Genomic DNA, 21,142 nt, shown 5'->3' on the forward strand with positions numbered 1-21,142 from the left:
CTGACCAACATGGTGAAAGCCCATCTCTACTAAAAATACAAAAATTAGCCAGCCGTGGTGGCACATGCCTGTAATCCCAGCTACTTGGGAGGCTGAGGCAGGACAATTGCTTGAACCTGGGAGGCAGAGGTTGCAGTGAGCTGAGATGAGATCGCACCATTGCACTCCAGCCTGGGCAACAAGAAAGAAACTCCATCTCAAAAAAAAAAAAAAAAGAAAAGAAAAGAAATCACTTGTCATCCTAAAGGTCTTGACAGCACATTCCAGACTCAGTAATCATTACAATTATTAATGGTACCTAATTAGGTGAAAACAATAATGATGAAAATTTTGATAAATTATTATTAGACAAAAAAGGAAATGAAGCTCAATTAAATGGATGTCATGTAGAAGTCTTTTTTTTCTTTTTCTTTTTCTTTTTTTTTCTGAGACAAAGTCTCACTCTCTTGCCCAGACTGGAGTGCAGTGGTGCAATCTTGGCTCACTGCAACCTCCACCTCCCAGGTTCAACTAGTTCTCCTGCCTCAGCCTCCCAAATAGCTGGGATTACCTGCACGCACCACCATGCCCAGCTAATTTTTGTATTTTTAGTAGAGGCGGAGTTTCACCGTGTTAACCAGGCTGGTCTCAAACTCCTGATCTTGTGATCCACCCGCCTCAGCCTCCCAAAGTGCTGGGATTACAGGTGTGAGCCACAGCACCTGGTCTTTTTTCTTTTCTTCTTATAATTAGTTCATATATGCAAGGTTGAATAGTTAGAATTTATTGCTAGGATGGGCTAGGATTCATATCAATTATATTCCTGTCTTTTTGTCTAATAGGTATAAGTGACATATATGAATAAGTAGATAGAGATTGGGGTGGGTGCAGTGGCTCACGGCCTGTAATCCCAGCACTTTGGGAGGCCAAGGCAGGTGGATTGTTTGAGCCCAGGAGTTCAAGACCAGCCTGGCCAACATGGCAAAACCCTGTCTCTACAAAAAAAATACAGAAATTAGCCGGGCGTAGTGGTGGGCACCTGTAGTCCCCCCACTTGGGAGACTGAGGCAGAAGGATAACTTGAGTCCAGGAGGTGGAGGCTGCAGTGAGCTGTGATTGTGTCCCACACTCTAGCCTGAGCAACAGAGTAAGACCTTGTATCAAGAAAAGAAAAAGTAGATAGAAAGGGAAAAGTTCTCGTTATAGTAATTTCACTGAATTTTTTTTTTTTTTTTTGAGTCTCACTCTGTCACCTAGGTTGGAGTGCAGTGGTGAAATCTCGGCTGACTGCGCACTCCACCTCCCAGGTTCAAGAGATTCTGCTGCCTCAGCCTCCTGAGTAGCTGGGATTGTAGGCAATGAGCCACCATTGCCCGGCCAATTTTTTTATTTTTAGTAGAGACAGGGTTTCACCATGCTGGCCAGGCTGGTCTCAAACTCCTGAATTCGTGATCCCCTGCCTTGGCCTCCCAAAGTGCTGGGATTACAGGCTTGAGCCCAGCTGGAGGCAAGCCTTTCTTTCGCAAAGCTTGAGGAGGCAATTGTGAAAGGGGAGGTGAAAAGGAAGAAACAACCTACAACCTGACTGCTTCACTCTCTTCACGCCCAGGGGCAGTTTTGGGAAAATGCCTTTGGAAGTTGAGTTTATGAATTATTTTCCTTAAAATTATTCATGCCGGCCGGGCGCAGTGGCTCACGCCTGTAATCCCAGCACTTTAGAAGGCTGAGGAGGGTGGATCACGAGGTCAGGAGTTCGAGACGAGCCTGACCAACCTGGTGAAACCCCATCTCTACTGAAAATACAAAAATTAGCTGGGCGTGGTGGCGCATGCCTGTAATCCCAGCTACTCGGGAGGCTGAGGCAGGAGAACTGGTTGAACCCGAGAGCAGAAGGTTGAGGTGAGCTGAGATCGTGCCATTGCACTCCAGCCTGGGCAACAAAAGCGAAACTCCATCTCAAAAAAAAAAAAAAAATCCATGCCAGGCCAGGTGTGGTGGCTCATGCCTGAAATCCCAGCACTTGGGGAGACTGAGGTGGGTGGATCATTTAGGGTCAGGAATTTGAAACCAGCCCTGGCCAACATGGTGAAACCCATCTCTACCAAAAATACAAAAATTAGCCGGGCATGGTGGTGAGCACCTGTAATGCCAGCTACTTGGGAGACTGAGGCAGGAGAATCTCTTGAACCTGGGAGGTGGAGCCGAGATCTTGCCACTGCACTCCAGCCTAGGCAACAGAGTGAGACTCTATCTCAAAGAAAAAAAAATCCATGCCATTGTGGTAGGCTGAATAATCATCCCCAAGTTGTCCACATCCTAATCCCATTAATGTTACTTTATGTGGCAGAAGAAACTTTGCATACATGATTAAATTAAGGATCTCGAGATGGGTGGGAGATTATCCTGGATTGTCTGTATGGGCTCAGTGTAATTAATCACAGAGTCCTTATAAGAGGGAGGCAGGAGATCAGAGGGACACAGTGTGATGTGCTGATGGAGGCAGAGAAATTTATAGATGCGTTGCTGTGGCCTTCAGAGAGGAAAGAGGAGGCCGTGAGCCAAGGAAAGCAAGGAGTGCAGCTCTGAAAACTAGAAAAGACAGGAACAGGATTCTTCTCTAAGCTTCCAGAGGCAGCATGGGCATGCCAGCACCCTGGCTGCTGCCCGGTGAAACCTATTTCAGACTTCCAACCTCCAGAACCGTAAAGTCATAAATGTGTGGTTTTTTTTGTTTGTTTGTTTGTTTGTTTTTGAGACAGAGTCTCGCTCTGTCGCCCAGGCTGGAGTGCAGTGGCGCGATCTCGGCTCACTGAAAGCTCTGCCTCCCGGGTTCACGCCATTCTCCTGCCTCAGCCTCCCGAGTAGCTGGGACTACAGGCGCCCGCCAACACGCCTGGCTAATTTTTTGTATTTTTTTTTTAGTAGAGACGGGGTTTCACCGTGTTAGCCAGGATGGTCTCGATCTCCTGACCTCGTGATCCGCCTGCCTTGGCCTCCCAAAGTGCTGGGATTACAGGCTTGAGCCACCGCGCCCAGCCTAAATGTGTGTTGTTTAAAGCTACCAAGATTGTGGTAATGTGTTACAGCAGCAATAAGAATTTAATACTCCCATTTCTCTCTTGGGAAGTCTTTTTGTACTTACGTTAACATAGACAATAACACATCTGTTAATACAGGCAATATGGAACCCACTGTTCTGTTTGTAAAGTGACCATTTTTCCAGTTTAAAAAAAAAAAAAAATCTAGGATACCTCATCCTTTTTTTTTTCTTTTGAGACAGGGTCTTGCTTTGTCATCCAGGCTGGAGTGTAGTAGCTCCATCACGGCTCACTACAGCCTCACCCTCTCCATACTCAGGTGATTCTCCCACCTTAGCCTCCCAAGTAGCTGGGACTATAGGCATGAACCACCATGCCTGATTAATTTTTGTTTTTTGTTTGTTTTTTTTTTTGAGATGGAGTTTTGCTCTTGTCACCCAGGTTGGAGTGCAATGGCGCAATCTCGGCTCACCACAACCTCCGCCTCCTGGATTCAAGCGATTCTCCTGCCTCAGCCTCCCGAGTAGCTGGGATTACAGGCAATTTTCATATTTTTTTGTAGAGATAGCATTTCATCATGTTGGTCAGGATGGTCTCTAACTCCTGGGCTCAAGCAATCCACCCACCTCGGCCTCCGAAAATGCTGGCCTTACAGGGGCAAGCCGCTGCACCCAGCTACTTTATCCTTTCTTTCAAATCGTCCCCACCTCCCACACATCCCAGAAGGCTAATGAGGAGAGAGACGTTTGATCAGCACATCTGATTTTCTGCAAGATTACAACCTGTTCAGTTTCTGTAACCCTCGGGTCTTCTGGATATTATAAAACATTCTGTACTGTGGGGCCCCACAAGGTGATCCACTCCTATAATGCTAATACTTTGGGAAACTGAGGTAGAAGAAATGCTTGAGGCCAGGAGTTTGAGGCTACAGTTAGCCACGATCACACCTTCCACTCCAGCCTGGAAGACAGGGCGAGTCTCTGTCTCTTAAAATATATATATATATAGCTGGCCGCACTGGCTCACACCTGTAATCCCAAGATTTTGAGAGGCAGAGGCAAGCAGATCACTTGAGGTCAGGAGTTTGAGACCAGCCTGGCCAACATGGTGAAAACCCATCTCTACTAAAAATACAAAAATTAGCCAGGCGTGGTGGCGCATGCCTGTAATCCCAGCTACTCAGGAGGCTGAGGCAGGAGAATCATTTGAACCCAGGAGGCGGAGGTTTCAGTGAGCTGAGATCGAGCCACTGTGCTCCAGCCTGGGCAGCAAGTGCAGAACTCCATCTCAAAAAAAAAAAAAAAATAGGCCTGGCGTGGTGGCTCACACCTGTAATCCCAGCACTTTGGGAGGCCTAGGCAGGTGGATCACTTGAGGTCAGGAGTTCAAGACCAGCCTGGCCAACATGGTGAAACCCTGTCTCTACTAAAAATACAAAAAAATTAGCTGGGCGTGGTGGTGTGCACCTGTAATCCCAGCTACTCGGGAGGCTGAGGCAGGAGAATCTCTTGAAGCCAGGAGGTGGAGGTTGCAGTGAGCTGAGATCACACCATTGTACTCCAGCCTGGGCAACAAGAAGGAAACTCCATCTCAAAAAAAATAATAATAATAATAACAATTTTAAAATAATTAACATTTTTAGAAAGGAATTCTGCACTTTGGGTCTTATTTTCCTCATTTTTCAGTTGAAGAGACCTGATTGCATGATTTCTAAAGACATTTCCAATTCTAAGAAATTATAATTCTATTTTCTGCCAATGATGGGCATTTCTTGAACTTTATCAAAAATGCAGAAAATAGTCTTCACTCCATCTCCTGAGAACTAAAAAAGGTACAGGGTCCTCTCTCCCTAGGACCACTAACACGAGAGGCTCTCGCTGATGAGGGACTTTAGTCATAGGATGGATTCTTATGTATTTAGGATGGTGACTTCCTCACTTGGAAAGTCTATGTGTACATTCCTATTCAAAATATCTGGAAAGCAGACCACAAGATGTATGGAACACATGGCGGAACACAGAAACCAGAAACACGGAGAAAAGTAATCTCAGTTCCAGAGAAGGCATAGGCTATCCCCTCTTACTAGAACAATCCTCCCACACCGCACCCCTCACCTGTCTCATTCCTGCTTATTCTTCAGCTTGCAACTTGAATGTCACTTCTGGGAATTCTTAATTCAGCCCAAAGATTAGGTTAGGTTCCCACAACCTGACTGTGCTTTGTCACATTCACCCCCTAATGAAGGGCAGGCAGTGTTGCTCTCCCTCACTAAGCTGCAAGCCTGGGAAGGGCAGGGAGTGTGGTTGTCACATTCATCCTGTTCCCAGCGCAGGGCCTGCCACTCAGTGGGTGCCCTACAGATTCGCATTTAATGAAGGCCCCTCTGCTGGCCTTCAGATTTCAGTGCTTATAGAATAATTATTTCTGTCCCCTGCCACTCAGCCCTGTACTCTGCTTTGTGATGGAAAAGAGGAAACCAGGAATAAGAAAATGTGCCCCACAGATTTTGCCAAAACCATAATCTGTTAGATAAATTGCTGAGAGGGAAAACACTAGAATACTTCAAACAGGAATTCCATTCAACACAAAATACTTAAATATACATACTCTGGGAAAGTACATCACGTATCACCACAGAGCAAATGCTGTTGGATCGCCATTATTTAAGGAATATCTCATACTCAGTTTCTGGATTTCTGCAACAACTGGTAAAGGGGAAAATATCACATTTCTTAAATTTATACATGTATAGGCTGGGTGTAGTGGCTCACACCTGTAATCCCAGGACTTTGGGAGGCCGAGAGGGGAGGATCACTTGAGGTCGGGAGTTTGAGACCAGCCTGGCCAACATGGTGAAACCCCGTCTCTACTAAAAATACAAAAAAATTAGCCGGGCTTGGTGGCGGGAGCCTATAATCCCAACTACTTGGGAGGCTGACACAAGAGAATCACTTGAACCTGGGGGGCGGAGGTTGCATTGAGCCGAGATTGTGCCACTGCACTCCAGCCCGGGTGACAGAGCAAGACTCTGTCTCAAAAAAAAAATAAAAAGATAAAAATAATAATAAAAGAAATTTATACATGTATAATTGAATAAGCACAGAATATCTCTGAAAAGATATACCAGAAACTGAGAATTAGCCAAGCCACACCCACACACTTTACTGTCTACATTAGCTTGACTTTGCTATTCCACTGTCTTTACCAACAAGACTTTAGTATTTCAGGAAACCCTTGCCCCAAAAATAAAAGCTGTAATGGGAATGTTTAATGGGTACAAAAAAATGGAATGAATAAAATGTAGTATTTGATAGCACAACAGCATGACTCTAATCAATAATAATTTAGTGTGCATTTTAAAATAACTAAAAGTACAATTGTATTATAATTATTTTTTCTTGAAACAGAGTCTCACTCTGTCACCCAGGCTAGAGTGCAGTGGCTCAGTCTTGGCTCAATGCAATCTCCACCTCCCAGGTTCATGCAATTCTCCTGCCTCAGCCTCCTGAGTAGCTGAAATTACAGGCTCCCGCCACCACGCCCGGCTAATTTTTGTATTTTCAGTAGAGATGGGGTTTTGCCATGTTGGCCAGGCTGGTCTCCAACTCCTGACCTCAAGTGATCCACCCACCTCAGCCTCCCAAAAGTCCTGGGATTACAGGTGTGAGCCACTGTGCCTGGCCTAATTGTATTGTTTGTAACACAAAGGATAAATGCTTGAGGTCATAGATATCCCATTTACCCTGATGTGATTATTACTGAAAGGGTGACTCTGCAGGCTCAGACTCAGACCACGCCACACCGGTTGCAATCAAGAGATCTTTATTGGAGGAGTCTGAGGGAGAGCAGAAGCGGAAGAAGAAAGAGAGCAAGGGCTCTGCAGCCTCCGTCTTTTATGCCTAGGGACGTTACGTGGGGGTCGCTGGTTGGCTGAGGGGCTGGGTCTAGGCTGAGGCGGGAAGGCGTGACCTCTGATTGGCTCCTTTTGGCGGGCCTGTGTTGGGGAGGAAGAAGAACCCGGAACCAGTGCCATTAGGGTGCTCCTGTTACCTAACATTCCTCCCTTTTTTGTTTTTTAAGAAGTGGGGAGGTGGGCGTCGCTGTTCATCTGGCTACTTCCTGCTGAACGGGGGCGTCGTGGGGAAGGGATATTGGAGGACCGTAGGGGCAGAGCAGCAGCAGGAGGCTAAAGAAGACGGCGCTGAAGGTGAACACTTCCTGGGGTGTGAAGTCTAAAAATGTCATCTATGGACGCGAGCCATCCGTATGGCAGGGAAGGATCTGCTATGAGCCACGTATCTTCTTGGAGGGCCTGGAGGAAATCTAAGAAATTACAGGTCCTGGAGTTGGAGGCCATGGGTAGGTGAGTCCTGGTCGTCTTCTTCGGTTGCCAGGAGTTGGTAGTGCCTAATGAGAAGCTGGTGAAAAGTCTGGTTAGATAAGGAGGAGATTTGTTGTCGCATGAACTTTATTAGGCAAGGGAGGAGAATACACAAGGCCGCTATGCCTAAGAGGGGTCTGAGAAACGGTAGGACCCAAGCTAAAAGGGGCATTTTTAGAGTGTCCCAGGAGAAGGAACGAGAATCTGAGATGCGTTGTCTGATCTCAGAAGCCTTGTCCTGTATACGCTGGGCAGCATCTCGCACTATCCCTGACTGATTAGTGTAAAAACAACACTCTTCCCCTAAGAAGATGCAGAGTCCTCCTTTTTCAGCAGTGAGGAGGTCTAGGCCTCGGCGGTTTTGGAGAGTCACTGCTGCTAAAGAGTCTATTTGAGATTGCAAAGTAAGAATAGATTTTGTTATTTCCTGTAAACTGTCTGAGAAATCTTTTGAGAGTGTGTGGTAGTAGGATAATGACGTGGACAAGCTGGCTATTCCAGTCCCTGTGGCAGTGGCTATTTCTAATCCTATAAGTAGGGGTATTAGTTGCACGGCTCTTTGCTGACGGACTTGAGCTTTGAGGGGTACTGATAAGGTCTGATTCCCTGGGGCAATGTCAATGTGGGGGCTTAGAAAGACTAAGGTGCAGGTGCCTGTCCAGTTAGTGGGGAGGCAGATATAGGTTGACATTCCACATAAGAAGAATATGCCTTGGCTGGGTAGACAGAACTCGTTATGTATGTTAAAAAGGTGTGTGAGTTTGTTGTTTTCATTCTCCCATACTCCTAGAGTACTTGCTAAGGTGGCTCCAGTGAGCGGCTGGAAAGGGGTGTTGGGAGTAAACTGAGTGGCTCCCTGTGTTTTATTTTCCCATTGGAGGAAAAAACGTTTTGTATCTACTAGGAGCCATTCGAGAGAGCGATTGAAAGAGGGGATGAGAAGGCACTCACTAGTGGTGGGGGCACTGCTGCAGGGAGTCCAGGGGTGAATGGTCATGCAGGGAGTATGTCTGCCATTATAGAACCCGGACTGTTTGTTGAGTAGGGAGGAGGTGATGATTTTGGGGGGCCCAGAGAAGTGGACAGGCTGGTTGAATGGAGCTGTTTGGGTGACTTGAAAGCTAGCATGATCCATTGGGGCTTGAAGTTGTAAGGTGTAATTACACTGATGTTGTGGTAGGTGCCCTAGAGGCAGGCCAGATGACAGGTTGCATTGTATGCATAAAGGGGCTTGGAAAGTTAAAATAGCATTTGTGGTTACAGGGCCGTGTATGGGCTTTTTTTTTAGATGGAGTCTCGCTCTGTTGCCCAGGCTGGAGTGCAGTGGCGCAATCTCGGCTCACTGTAAGCTCCGCCTCCCGGGTTCATGCCATTCTCCTGCCTCAGCCTCTCCGAGTAGCTGGGACTACAGGTGCCCGCCACCACGCCCGGCTAATTTTTTTTTGTATTTTTAGTAGAGACGGGGTTTCACCGTGGTCTCGATCTCCTGACCTCGTGATCCGCCCGCCTCGGCCTCCCAAAGTGCTGGGATTACAAGCGTGAGCCACTGCGCCCGGCCTGGGCTTTTTATTGTTTGTGTAACGGGTGATGTTGGAAATGTAAGAAAGCAAAAGTTGGGTTGCACGTCCTGTCATGGTATTTTTGGTCGTATCAGAGATGGGGAAGTCGGCTAATGACTGCATGTTTAGAAGTTGGAAAGGGTCTTTTCCTTCATAACGAGGGTGGTAGGTCAAGTTGGTGAAGATCTAGTTTTTTTGCGGGAATGGGAGTGGCAACATAGCCAGAGGTTGATAGAGAGATACACAGCCAACAGTCATTTGCCAGGGAAGGATTGGACTGGTTTAACAGTGTGAGTTAAGTTGAGAGTCTTGTAGAGGTAATTAGGAGCTAGTGGAAGGGGAGAGGTGGTTGTATGAGGTGTTGAAGGAAGTAGGAGGGACACATAGGCAAAGAGTAAAAAGGAAGGTAAAGAGGGTGCTCTGGAAAACGAGACCATTTTATCTAGTATGAGTTCTTTCACTGATCTTTTTAAGGAGGAAACGGTCGTTCCTCAGGATTAGTGATAGGAGCCTTTTAGTCTGGGATGTTTCTTTCTGAAATAGGAGGTGCAAGTCCTCTAATTGTTCACAGGTGTCTTGGGATTCCTGAGCTGATGATCCCTGACTATGAGAGGGCCAGAGGTGGAGACAGCACCCCAATACTCCTGCAGAACCGAGAAAGTAGCTCCGGTATTAAGGAGGAAAATGACGAGACGCCCATCAACTGTAAGAGGCACCCTGGGCTCCTGCGTAGTGATGGTGTGTGTCGGGGAAGAGGTCCTAGGGCCCCGTCAGTCATAGGCTGCTAACCTAATGAGATCGGCTTCAGGACGGGGGTCTGGCCCAGCTCCCCTGAGGGAGCTGGGGCAGTCGGTCGCCCAGTGGCCGGATTGTTGGCACTTGGGGCACGGTCTTTTGGGTGGCCTGGGATTAGGACACTCACGAGCCCAATGACCTTTGTTCCCACATTTAAAGCAGGGTCCAGGGGGTTGGCGGTGAGTGGTGGACATAGAGGCATGGCGTCTGATAGGCTGGGTTGGGGCCTTGAAGGCCTGAGCCAACATCTGGCACTTTTGCCTCCTTGCCTGCTCATAACGGTTGTGGTAGACTTTGAATGCGGTGGCAAGGATCTCGGTCTGCGGGGTAAAGGGACCTCTGTCTAGCTTTTTTAGTTTGGCCCGAATGTCTGGGAAGCTTTGTGCGAAGAAATGGGACATGAGAAGTTGCCTGCTGTTGGGGGCTTCGGGGTCTATGTTGGTGTATTGTTGGAGTGCCTGTGTAAGGTGGGCGAGGAAGGCGGATGGGTTTTCATGTTTTTCCTGAATGATTTCGTGAAGTTTTTCAAAAGTGACTGCCTTTTGGGCTGCCTTGCAGAGACCTGTTATTAAACAGGTGGTGAAGTGGTCTCGGGCCAAGACACCGTTCTGGGAGTTATAGTTCCAGCCAGGGTTGTGTTCGGGGACTGCCTGCACCCCGATGGGTAGGGTTGGGGTTGTTTGGTGAACCTGATCTGCATAAGTATGGGCCTGCTCCCAGACTCGCCTACGTTCCTCAGGGAGGAGGGTGTTGGAAAGAATCATATAAATATCATGGAAGGTAAGACTGTAGGCTTGGATAAGGTATTGGAATTCTTTGATGTATGAAGCTGAATTGGAGGTGTATGAGCCTAGGCGTCTTTCGATCTGTGAAAGATCTGCCATGGAGAAGGGCACATGGACGTGAACAATACCCTTGGCACCTGCAACTTCCCTGAGGGGAGCTAGGATGGGGAGATGGGACCGGGAGCGGGTGGCCGGGGGGCTGGGCAGCGGAGCAGACGGGGGTTTAGGGGAAGTCGGAGGAGCCGGGGAGGAAGTGGGGGCGGGGATCATTGACGGTGGCGCGGTGGCGGAAGGGCGAGGTTGGGGATGGTGATATGGCAGCGGCTCGTCAGCAGGATCAAAATCGGAAGTAGAGGGAAGGGGAGAGGGTTGGGAAAGGCCTTTGGAGCGGAGGGCAGCCACGACATGTCGGGGTTGGGGTCGAGAGGACACATAGAGGTGAGGCTTATCCTTTAATAGGAAAAAGCCAGAAATATAGGGGATCTCTGCCCATTTTCCCGTGCGCTCACAATATTTGTAAAGATCCGAGTCACGGCACCAATGAAAGGGTGACTCTGTAGGCTCAGACTCAGACCACGCCACACCGGTTGCAGTCAAGAGATCTTTATTGGAGGAGTCCGAGGGAGAGCCGAAGCGGAAGAAGAAAGAGAGCAAGGGCTCTGCAGCCTCTGTCTTTTATGCCTAGAGACGTTACGTGGGGGTCGCTGGTTGGCTGAGGGGCTGGGTCTAGGCTGAGGTGGGAAGGCGTGACCTCTGATTGGCTCCTTTTGGCGGGCCTGTGTTGGGGAGGAAGAACCCGGAACCAGCGCCATTAGGGTGCTCCTATTACCTAACAATTACACATCGCATGCCTGTATCAAAATATCTCATGTATCCCATATACCTACTCTGCACTCACAAAATAAAATTTTTTTAAAACTTTATTTCCATAGGTTATTGGGGCACAACTGGTATTTGGTTACACGAGTAAGTTCTGTAGTGGTGATCTGTGAGATTTTGGTGCACCCATCACTCGAGCAGTATACACTGAACCCAATTTGTAGTTTTTTATTCCTCTCTCCCTTCCCACCCTTTCCCCCCAAGTCCCCAAAGTCCTTTGTATCATACTTATGCCTTTAATTGTTTTTTAATTTAAAAAACTTTTTAAAATAAAACTTTTAAATAATGTTATTGTTCATTTCAGGAATATCCAGACAACGTATTTTAAATTGCTTAGCTTTCCAGTACACAGTTATCAAATGATTATTCATGCTCGAAAACTTTTTTAAGCCCTCACCTTGCTAAATCATGATCCGTACCCAAACTTAATCAGAGCCCTTCACTGAAAGACCCACCTTAATCCAACCTAGAACCTCATAAATATCCTCCCTTTGCCCTCCCCTCCCAGATGCTGCTCAAGTTCCGCAAGGCAGTGTGCTCCCTTGCTGTGACATGAATAAACTCAGCTTTGCCTGTCTGTGAGATTTCGGGTGGTATATTTCAGGGCGCTGAGATTTGGCAAAAGTAATAGTATAGGTTCATCTGAGGAGGGAACTGAGAGAAGAAGTGTGGAAGGTGTCTTTTTGGACCTTTGAATTTTTACATGGGCATGTATTGTCTATTTGAAAATAAATGCTAAAACAAAACAAAAAGTTTAAACGCAGGACACCATTGTGTAAGCTCCTTTCTGACCAGAAGGTGTCGCCTCCACCTTTCCTGGGGCTGGGGAAGGGGAAAACTGTAGAGAAGAGAGACAGGTCCCAGTGAAACAGCAGGGGCCTAGATTGAGAGTGGAAATTTTACCTCCTGGCAAGAAAGGTCCAGAATCTCTCTTCACAATAATAGCTAATATTTATTGAATACATATTAAATGCCAATTAAGATTTTTAAAACAGGCCAGGCACAGAGGCTCAAGCCTGTAATCCCAGAACTTTGGAAGGCTGCGACCAGTGGACAGCTTAAGTCTAGGAGTTTGAGAAAAGCCTGGGCAATATGGTGAAACCCTGTCCCTATTTTTTAAAAATAAAAAATGAAAGATTTTAAAACAGCATTCTTCTTTTTTTCTTTTTTTTTTTTTTTTTTTGAGACGGAGTCTCGCTTTTTTACCCAGTCTGGAGTGCAGTGGCGTGATCTCGGCTCACTGCAACCCCCACCTCCCAGGTTCAAGCAAACCTCCTGCCTCCCAAGTAGCTGAGATTACAGGTGTGCGCCACCACTCCTGGCTAATTTTTATATTTTTAGTAGAGATGGGGTTTCACCATGTTGGCCAGGCTGGTCTCAAACTCCTGACCTCAAAGTGATCCACCTGCATCAGCCTCCCAAACTGCTGAGATTACAGGCATGAGCCACTGCACCCAGGTTTAATACAGCATTCCTAAGGTAAAATTAGTATACAATAACAGCACATATTGGCCGGGCACGGTGGCTCACGCCTGTAATCCCAGCACTTTGGGAGGCCGAGGTGGGCGGATCACGAGGTCAGGAGATGGAGACCATCCTGGCTGACACGATGAAACCCCATCTCTACTAAAAATACAAAAAATTAGCCGGGCGCAGTGGTGGGCGCCTGTAGTCCCAGCTACTCAGGAGGCTGAGGCAGGAGAATGGCGTGAACCCGGGAGGCAGAGCTTGCAGTGAGCCGAGATCGTGCCACTGTACTCCAGCCTGGGACAGAGCAAGACTGTCTCAAAAAAAAAAAAAAAAAAAAGGTTTAAGGAAGAAGCCAAATCGTGAGTTTTGGGAGGAAAGGATGATCATCATCTTTAAAAGGACTTTTGGTTTCCAAAGAAATATGTATAGAACTAAATGCACAGATTTTCTTTTTTTTCCATTTTTATTTTTTTAGCCAATTCCCAAAGCCCTAAATCACATTTTCCCTTAGATTTAAACTCTAGAAAAACAGTATTATTATTATTATTTATTATTATTTTTTGAGACAGGGTCTCGCCTCGTTGCCCAGGCTGGAGTGCAGTGGCGCAATCTCAGCTCACTGCAACCTCCACCTCCAGTGTTGAGGCGATTCTCCTGCCTCAGCCTCCCAAGGGGCTGAGACTACAGGCCCGTGCCCCACACCTGGCTAATTTTTGTATTGTTAGTAGAGACGGGTTTCACCATGTTGGCCAGGCTGGTCTTGAACTCCTGACCTCAAGTGATCCGCCCACCTCGCACTCCCAAAGTGCTGGGATTACAGGCGTGAGCCACCGTGTCTGGCCTAGGAAGACATTCTTATCTTCTCTAGTTCACCCTCTACCACTGTCTCCTCTCCGGAGAGCCCCCTAAATGGCTAAACAAAACAGCTAAACCACCTTTCTTCCCCCTATGACCTTGCCCATGCAACGCCTCCTCTGAGTGATTGTTCCTATCCCATCTCCTTGCAAAGGTAGTAGAAAGTATTATAGCTGAGGTTCAGACATATTCATCTGTTACCCATATACTAGTCAGAGAAATTAAATTATTTGATTGAATGAGTTCTGCTTCAAGCGACAGAAGAATGTTCCACCCTCCAGTAATGTCATAGAGGACTAATTGAGTCTCTTTCCAGCTTCTATCCTGAAAAGTGTACAATCAAACAAAAAAATAGAAGACATTGTGATACTCAGAAGCTCATTACATACATAGAGGATACTTGACCTCTCTCTATACACAAAAAAATCTCACAAATGCACAATTGGATTATTAATACTGTTATCTCACAGGTGTAGAATCAGGTAACCTTTACTTTCATCTTAGTATTTTCATATAACAAAGATGTATTATGTAAAAATATTAGGAAAAATCAATCTATTTTCAATCTGATAGAAAAAAAGTATTGTTTAATACCAAGATTAGCTTTTTCTTCTGTAAACTATTTTCAAGAGTTTAGGACAGGCTGGGCACAGTGGCTCACACCTGTAATCCCAGCACTTTGGGAGGCTGAAGTAGGCAGATCACCCGAGGCCAGGAGTTTGAGACCAGCCTGGCCAACATGGCGAAACCCCATCTCTATTAAAAATACAAAAAAATTAGCTGGGCGTGATGGCATGTGCCTGTAATCCCAGCTACTCAGGAGGCTGAGGCACAAGAATCGCTTGAACTTGGGAGGCAGAGGCTGCAGTAAGCTGACATCATGCCACTGCACTACAGCCTGGGCAACAGAGCCAGATCCTGTTTCAAAAAAAAAAAAGTTTAAGACAAAAAGGGAAAGCTCACTTTCTATCAAAAATAAGCTTCCAAAAGACAATAACAGGGCTGAGTGTGGTGGCTCATGCCTGTAATCCCAGCACTTTGGGAGGCTGAGGCGGGCAGATCACCTGAAGTCAGGAGTTCGAGACCAGCCTGGTCAACATGGTGAAACCCTGTCTCTACTAAAAATACAAAAATTAACCAGGCGTCATGGTGGGTGCCTATAATCCCAGCAACTCGGGAGGCTGAGACAGGAGAATCACTTGAACCTAGGAAGTGAGCCACTCAACCTCCGCCACTACCCTCCAGCCTGGGCAACACAGCGAGACTCTATCTCAAAAAAAGACAATAACAGTAACTCGAAAGAGGCTCCTCTTAACTTCTGCCACCCTAACCCATAACTCCACCCATTTCTCCGCCGGACTTACCTCATTCACAGGGATCAGAATACTGAATTGTTGCCTGTTCATCTGTAAAATGAAATAAGACATATTATTACTTTGAGGGCCTCCTATATTCAGAGGGAAAATGCTTCAGAAAAGCTACTGCTTGAGCCCTTTCCAGAGAATCTCTACAGGTTATGAGCATATTCAGAATTACAAGAAAGTTTCAATCACTAATATTTGTACATTGTGACAAACTGTTAATCATAGCAAAAATAATAGAAATAGCCCTTTGAGAACAATGGTTCACATTGTTCTCTTATCATATAAAATGTCTCTAGTGTACGCAACTTAAAATTGACACACAACTGAATTAAAATATTTTAGGAGATTAGATAATTTAATTATGTGCTACTTGGCTTGGGAAGGAGTATTTGTAAAATTAAGAGAGAAGCCATGAAGAATGAGGCAGAAGTAAGTTGGGAGATGCAAGTAAGATCTCAGCTCTCATTTCTGCCCAGCCCTCTCACCTGGTAGGTAGTAGTCATAGACCTTGATGGTTGCTGGTTTCAAGTTGGTGACCAGCACACTTTGGCTGATGGTGAAGGTATAAGTCTGAGTGTTCTTAATGAGCTGTGGGGAAGACAGATGAAACAGTACCTTAGAAGTAAAATGAAAATTACACTCTATGCAATGTGGAGTTAAAAAACCCTTGCTGTCTTCATGTAGATTTTCTGAAGCCCCACCAGGCACGGTGGCTCATGCCTCTAATCCTAGCACTTTGGGAGGCCAAAGTGGGTGAATCACCAGAGGTCAGAAGTTCTAGACCAGCCTGGCCAACATGGTGAAACCCCATCTCTACTAAAAATACAAAAATTAGCCGGGCATGGTGGCTGGCACCTGTAATCCTAGCTACTCAGAAGGCTGAGGCAGAAGAATCGCTTGAACCCGGGAGGCAGATGTTGCAGTGAGCCGAGATGGCACCACTGCACTCCAGCCTGGGCGACAGAGCGAGACTCCATCTCAAATTTTAAAAAAACTTCTCTGAAACCCTCTACGTACCGCTACTGCCCTATGACAGTCTTAAAGACATTGTCTCCTGCTGACTTCCTGGCTCTTTCTTCTTAGGATCTTACAGCTCTCTGGCCCTCTTGTGAACTGGTTCCCTTTGTTGGTGGTCCACCCTGACCCATGGCCTCTCCACTAAATTAGTCAAAGTGGCCAAAGAAACAGAGGCTTGCATTTCACTCCAACAGTTCTATGCCCCTTACTGGTTGGCTTTCTTCAATCTGGTCCCTCAGCAAATGATACCTCCTCAGAGAGGCTTTCCTTGAACACCTTATTTAAAAATAGTCGCATCCCTGGCCTGCCCCACCAGCACTCTTTATACCCTTATGCTGCATAGCATTTATTACTACTGAAAAAAAAGTGTGTGTATGCACATATACATGTAATTTTTAAAAACTTGAATATTGTTGTCTCTCCACTGGAATATCAGCACTCTTAGGCCAGGTATCATATCTATTGTTTTCACTGCTAGGTCCCCATCACTTAGAAAAGTGACTGGCATATGTTGGTTGCTCAGTAAATATTTGTTGAATAAATTAGCAAATGGAGAATCTAAAGCAATTGTATAAGTTACTTTAATATAACAAAATAAATCCTAGCTACTTGGGAGGCTGAGGTGGGAGGATCGTTTGAACTCAGGAGGTAGAGATTATAGTGAGCCAAGATCGGGCCACTGAAGTCCAGCCTGGGCAACAGAGTGAGACCCTGTCTCAAAAAAAAAAAAAAAAACCATATTATAAATTTAGATATAGCACTATTAACATCTAATTGGAAGGGATTTCCAAAGTTCTTCAGGTATAGTGCTTCTCAAAGTGTGGTCGAGGGACTTCCCCTACTCCAGGGACCCCTGAGATTGCATCAGAGTATCTGAGAGGTCAGAATTATTTTTAGAATCATATTAAGACTTTTTTTTCCACTCTCATTCTCTTACAAATATACAGGAGGTTGTTTCCTTCTGGGGAAAGAGATTTAAAAAAATAAAAAATAAAACAAGTATACAGGAGAGTTATCAGAGGCTACTTTATGTGTAATATTGCAACGGTTTGAACGTAGGAGTAAATAGGAAAATTTCATTCTCTTTGATTAAGCTAGATATTAAAGCAAAAATGCAAAATAATAATGTCACCATTCTTATTTTTTTGTTTTGGAAAATAGTTATTTTCTTTTTCTTTTCTTTTTTCTTTTTTTTTTTTTTTGAGACGGACTCTCACTCTGTTGCCCAGGCTAGAGTATAGTGGCACAATCTCAGCTCACTGCAACCTCTGCCTGCCAGGTTCAGGCGATTCTTCTGCCTCAGGCTCTCAAGTAGCTGGGACTACCGGCACACACCACCATGCCCAGCTAATTTTTGTGTTTTTAGTAGAGACGGACGGGGTTTCACCATATTGGTCAGGCTGGTCTCGAACTCCTGATCTCGTGATCCACCTGCCTCGGCCTCCCAAAGTGCTGGAATTACAGGCGTGAGCCACCATGCCTGGCCAGAAAATAGTTATTTTCACAAAAATGTTATTTATATTAAGATGTAGTGAGTTTATTATCATTTTTAAATTAATTAATATATATTTTAAGATTGTCTGTTTTAATTGCTAATATGATAAAGACCAATAGTTAAAACCCACTTCACCAAAAGCTGTTTGAGGTCCTCAGTAAGGTAAGAGTATAAAGGGATCCTGAAACAAAGAATTTTTAGAACGACTGTTCTTTTCTATCATTTGGTCACCATAATGAATTAAAGCAAATGACTAATATGAACCAAAAGAAAGCTGAGGTAGCAGGTTTTTTTTTTTTTGAGACGGAGTCTTGCACCGTTGCCCAGGCTGGAGTGCAGTGGTGTGATCTCGGCTCACTGCAAGCTCCGCCTCCCGGGTTCATGCCATTCTCCTGCCTCAGCCTCCTGAGTAGCTGGGACTACAGGTGCCCGCCACCACGCCTGGCTAATTTTTTGTACTTTTAGTACACATGGGGTTTCACCGTATTAGCCAGGACAGTCTTGATCTCCTGACCTTGTGATCCGCCCGTCTCGGCCTCCCAAAGTGCTGGGATTATAGGCGTGAGCCACTGCACCCGGCCTGGTAGCAGTTTTAATATCTGACTAAATGGCATCTAAGGCAAGGGAAAAAAATGTGTGTCTGTGTGTGGCGGTGGGGGGATGTAAGAATCTAAGGCAAAAGTATATGATATAAATATATACACATATAGAGTAATGGGGAAAGGATAGTATGTACTAATATAAGGAAAATTCAATAAGAAGATATGTTCATAACATATATATCTAATTGTGTAGTCTCAAATATATCAGGAAACAATTGGCAGAAATGTATGGATAAATGGATAAATCAAATACCATAATTAGAGGCCGGGCATGGTGGCTCACACCTATAACTCCAGCACTTTAGGAGGCCTAGGCAGGCAGATCACTTGAGGTCAGAAGTTCAAGACCAGCCTGACCAACATGGTGAAATGCTGTCTCTACCAAAAAAATACTAAACAAACAAACAAAAACCATCATAATTGGATATTTTAACACATGCTTTTCAGAAATTGTTAAATCAAGGAGAAAAATAAGCAGAGTTATCAAACACATGAACAACAGAAATAATGATCTCAGACTTCTAGATCAGAATCCAGGCCCAAGAGAAAAGAAATAGACGTTCTTTTGGAGTACACACTGAACACTTGCAAAAATAGATCATGGATTAGGTCATGGAAGAAACTTCAGCACATTCCAGGCAATCAGGATCATGAAGACTGTATTCTCACACCATAATGCAACAAAATTAGACATCAGGAACAAAAGGATGGCTTTAAAAATTCCATGTGTTTCCCAACAAATTAAGAAATAGTTAGAACTGAATGACAGTGAAAACTCTGCTTGTCTGAGATTGTGGGAGATGGATGGCATGTACCTAGAGGGACATTTATAGTATAAGTTCATTAAAAAATAAGGAAGACTATATATGTGAATAAGGTCATCCTCTGGTGAAATTGATCAAGAACACAAGGGAGAAGACACACAGAAAAGAGGAAATAACCACAGATACAATTATTAGCACTGGCTTTTAGATCATTAGGCCTGATAACTCGCATTAGAAGCCAACTGGCAGATTTGGCAGGACACACTGAGGAGCAGTTCATTGCAGTCTCAGGCATGGTGTCATGGAAATCAGACTCCCTGGGTTCTGCTCCCACCCTAGACACTGACAGATGGTATGACTTGGACAACCCACTCTCTCTCTCCAACTCTCAGTCTCCTTATGTCTAAGGAGGGTGGCTGTAAGACTTGAATAAGTCATGTATGAAAGCATCATAAACTTGGCAAAGTTTTAAACAGCAACATCATGATTACAGGGTAGTGCCAGATAAGCTAACCCGAGCTGTCTCAAAAGAAACTATACACAGCTCGGCTGGGTGCGGTGGCACACGCCTGTAATCCTAACATTTTGGGAGGCCGAGGGGGGTGGATGACGAGGTCAGGAGATCGAGACCATCCTGGCTAACACGGTGAGACCGTCTCTACTAAAAATACAAAAAATTAGCCGGGCGTGGTGGCGGACGCATGTGGTCCTAGCTACTTGGGAGGCTGAGGCAGGAGAATGGCATGAACCCGGGAGGCGGAGCTTACAGTGAGCTGAGATTGTGCCACTGCACTCCAGCCTGGGTGACAGAGCGAGACTCCATCTCAAAAAAAAAAGAAAAAAGGAAACTATACACAGCTCACACAACATAACAAAACCCTGGCTCCCTGGAAGACAGGAAACACAGTTAGATGATTGGGTTGGTGGGTGGGCAGGGGGTTGGAAATGGATGTTACTAACAACAGTATCTTTTGATTTGGGATATTCTTGTCTGTTGGTTATATACAATAAGGATAACTTTGCTCCTTGTGTGGAGTGGAATATCATGAAAAGGAACATTGTAACAATCTTTAGAATATTGTTAGTCCTTGAGAACTTCTTGTTTTGTTAAAATGAAAGGTTACATACAATGTCTGATTAATATTAAGTAATATTAACATTATGTTAAAATGATATGAATAGCTATAGAGTAATGAGGGCTTACTCTATACCAGGTACAGTTCTAAATATTTTTACACGTCTTAAATAATTTAGTTTTTTCTATAACTCTAAGAGATAACTATTTTGACCCCTACCCACACACATTTTACAGCTAACTTTCAGCAACTTGTCCAGTTACACAGCCAGTGCTAGAACCAAGATCACAGCCCAGGCAGTCTGGCTTCAGAGCTTCTGCTATTAACCACTATAACATAGAGTTGCAATGTCACTTGTGGCTATTGAGCACTTGAAATGAGGTCAGTCAGAATTGAGATGCACTGACAGTGTAAAGTACACACTGGATTTCGGGCCGGGCGCGGTGGCTCACGCTTGTAATCCCAGCACTTTGGGAGGCTGAGGCGGGCGGATCACGAGGTCAGGAGATCGAGACCACGATGAAACCCCGTTTCTACTAAAAATACAAAAAATTAGACGGGCTTGGTGGCGGGCGCCTGTAGTCCCAGCTACTCAGAGAGGCTGAGGCAGGAGAATCGCGTGAACCCGGGAGGCGGAGCTTGCAGTGAGCGGAGATTGCGCCACTGCACTGCAGCCTGGGCGACAGAGCGAGACTCCGTCTCAAAAAAAAAAAAAAAAAAAGTACATACTGGATTTCAAAGATGTGGTACAGAAAAAAAAAAAGAATGTAGATATCTCACTAATACTTCTCTATATTAATTCTATGGTAAAATGGAAATATTTGGGGTGTATAAGCTTGCATAAAATATACCGTTAAACTTAATTTCATCTGTTTCTATACTTTTTAAATGTATCTACTAGAAATCTTCAAATGTCGTAAATGGCTCACATTATAGATCTGTTGGACAGGGCTCCTCTAGAGGCACAATGGGGTGTTTTATGGTATACCAGCATGGAGGCAGAACTCATGGCATGGTGTGGACTCACTCCCAGGCCCCTCATCCCCGTGGGTGTGACACCTGTATATACAGATTAGAAGGGAA

The 21,142-nt window shown here is 45.3% G+C and overlaps 1 protein-coding gene across 1 annotated transcript in view; it reads right to left on the bottom strand.

Moving 5' to 3' along the window:
• Positions 1–13,233: 13,233 nt before the first annotated feature.
• The window catches only part of A2ML1 (alpha-2-macroglobulin like 1), a 62,710-nt gene continuing 54,801 nt past the window's right edge, over positions 13,234–21,142 (bottom strand). Inside the window, exons 34-36 of the mRNA XM_055280731.2 lie at positions 15,591–15,693; positions 15,106–15,147; positions 13,234–14,065 (exon numbers count right to left, since the gene is read on the bottom strand). Of these exons, the coding sequence (XP_055136706.2) occupies positions 15,107–15,147; positions 15,591–15,693 (144 nt within the window). The 3' untranslated portion in view covers positions 13,234–14,065; position 15,106. The remainder of the gene's footprint in view (positions 14,066–15,105; positions 15,148–15,590; positions 15,694–21,142) is intronic.

This window comes from Symphalangus syndactylus, chromosome 5, assembly GCF_028878055.3.
Source record: "Symphalangus syndactylus isolate Jambi chromosome 5, NHGRI_mSymSyn1-v2.1_pri, whole genome shotgun sequence".
Taxonomy (NCBI): domain Eukaryota; kingdom Metazoa; phylum Chordata; class Mammalia; order Primates; family Hylobatidae; genus Symphalangus; species Symphalangus syndactylus.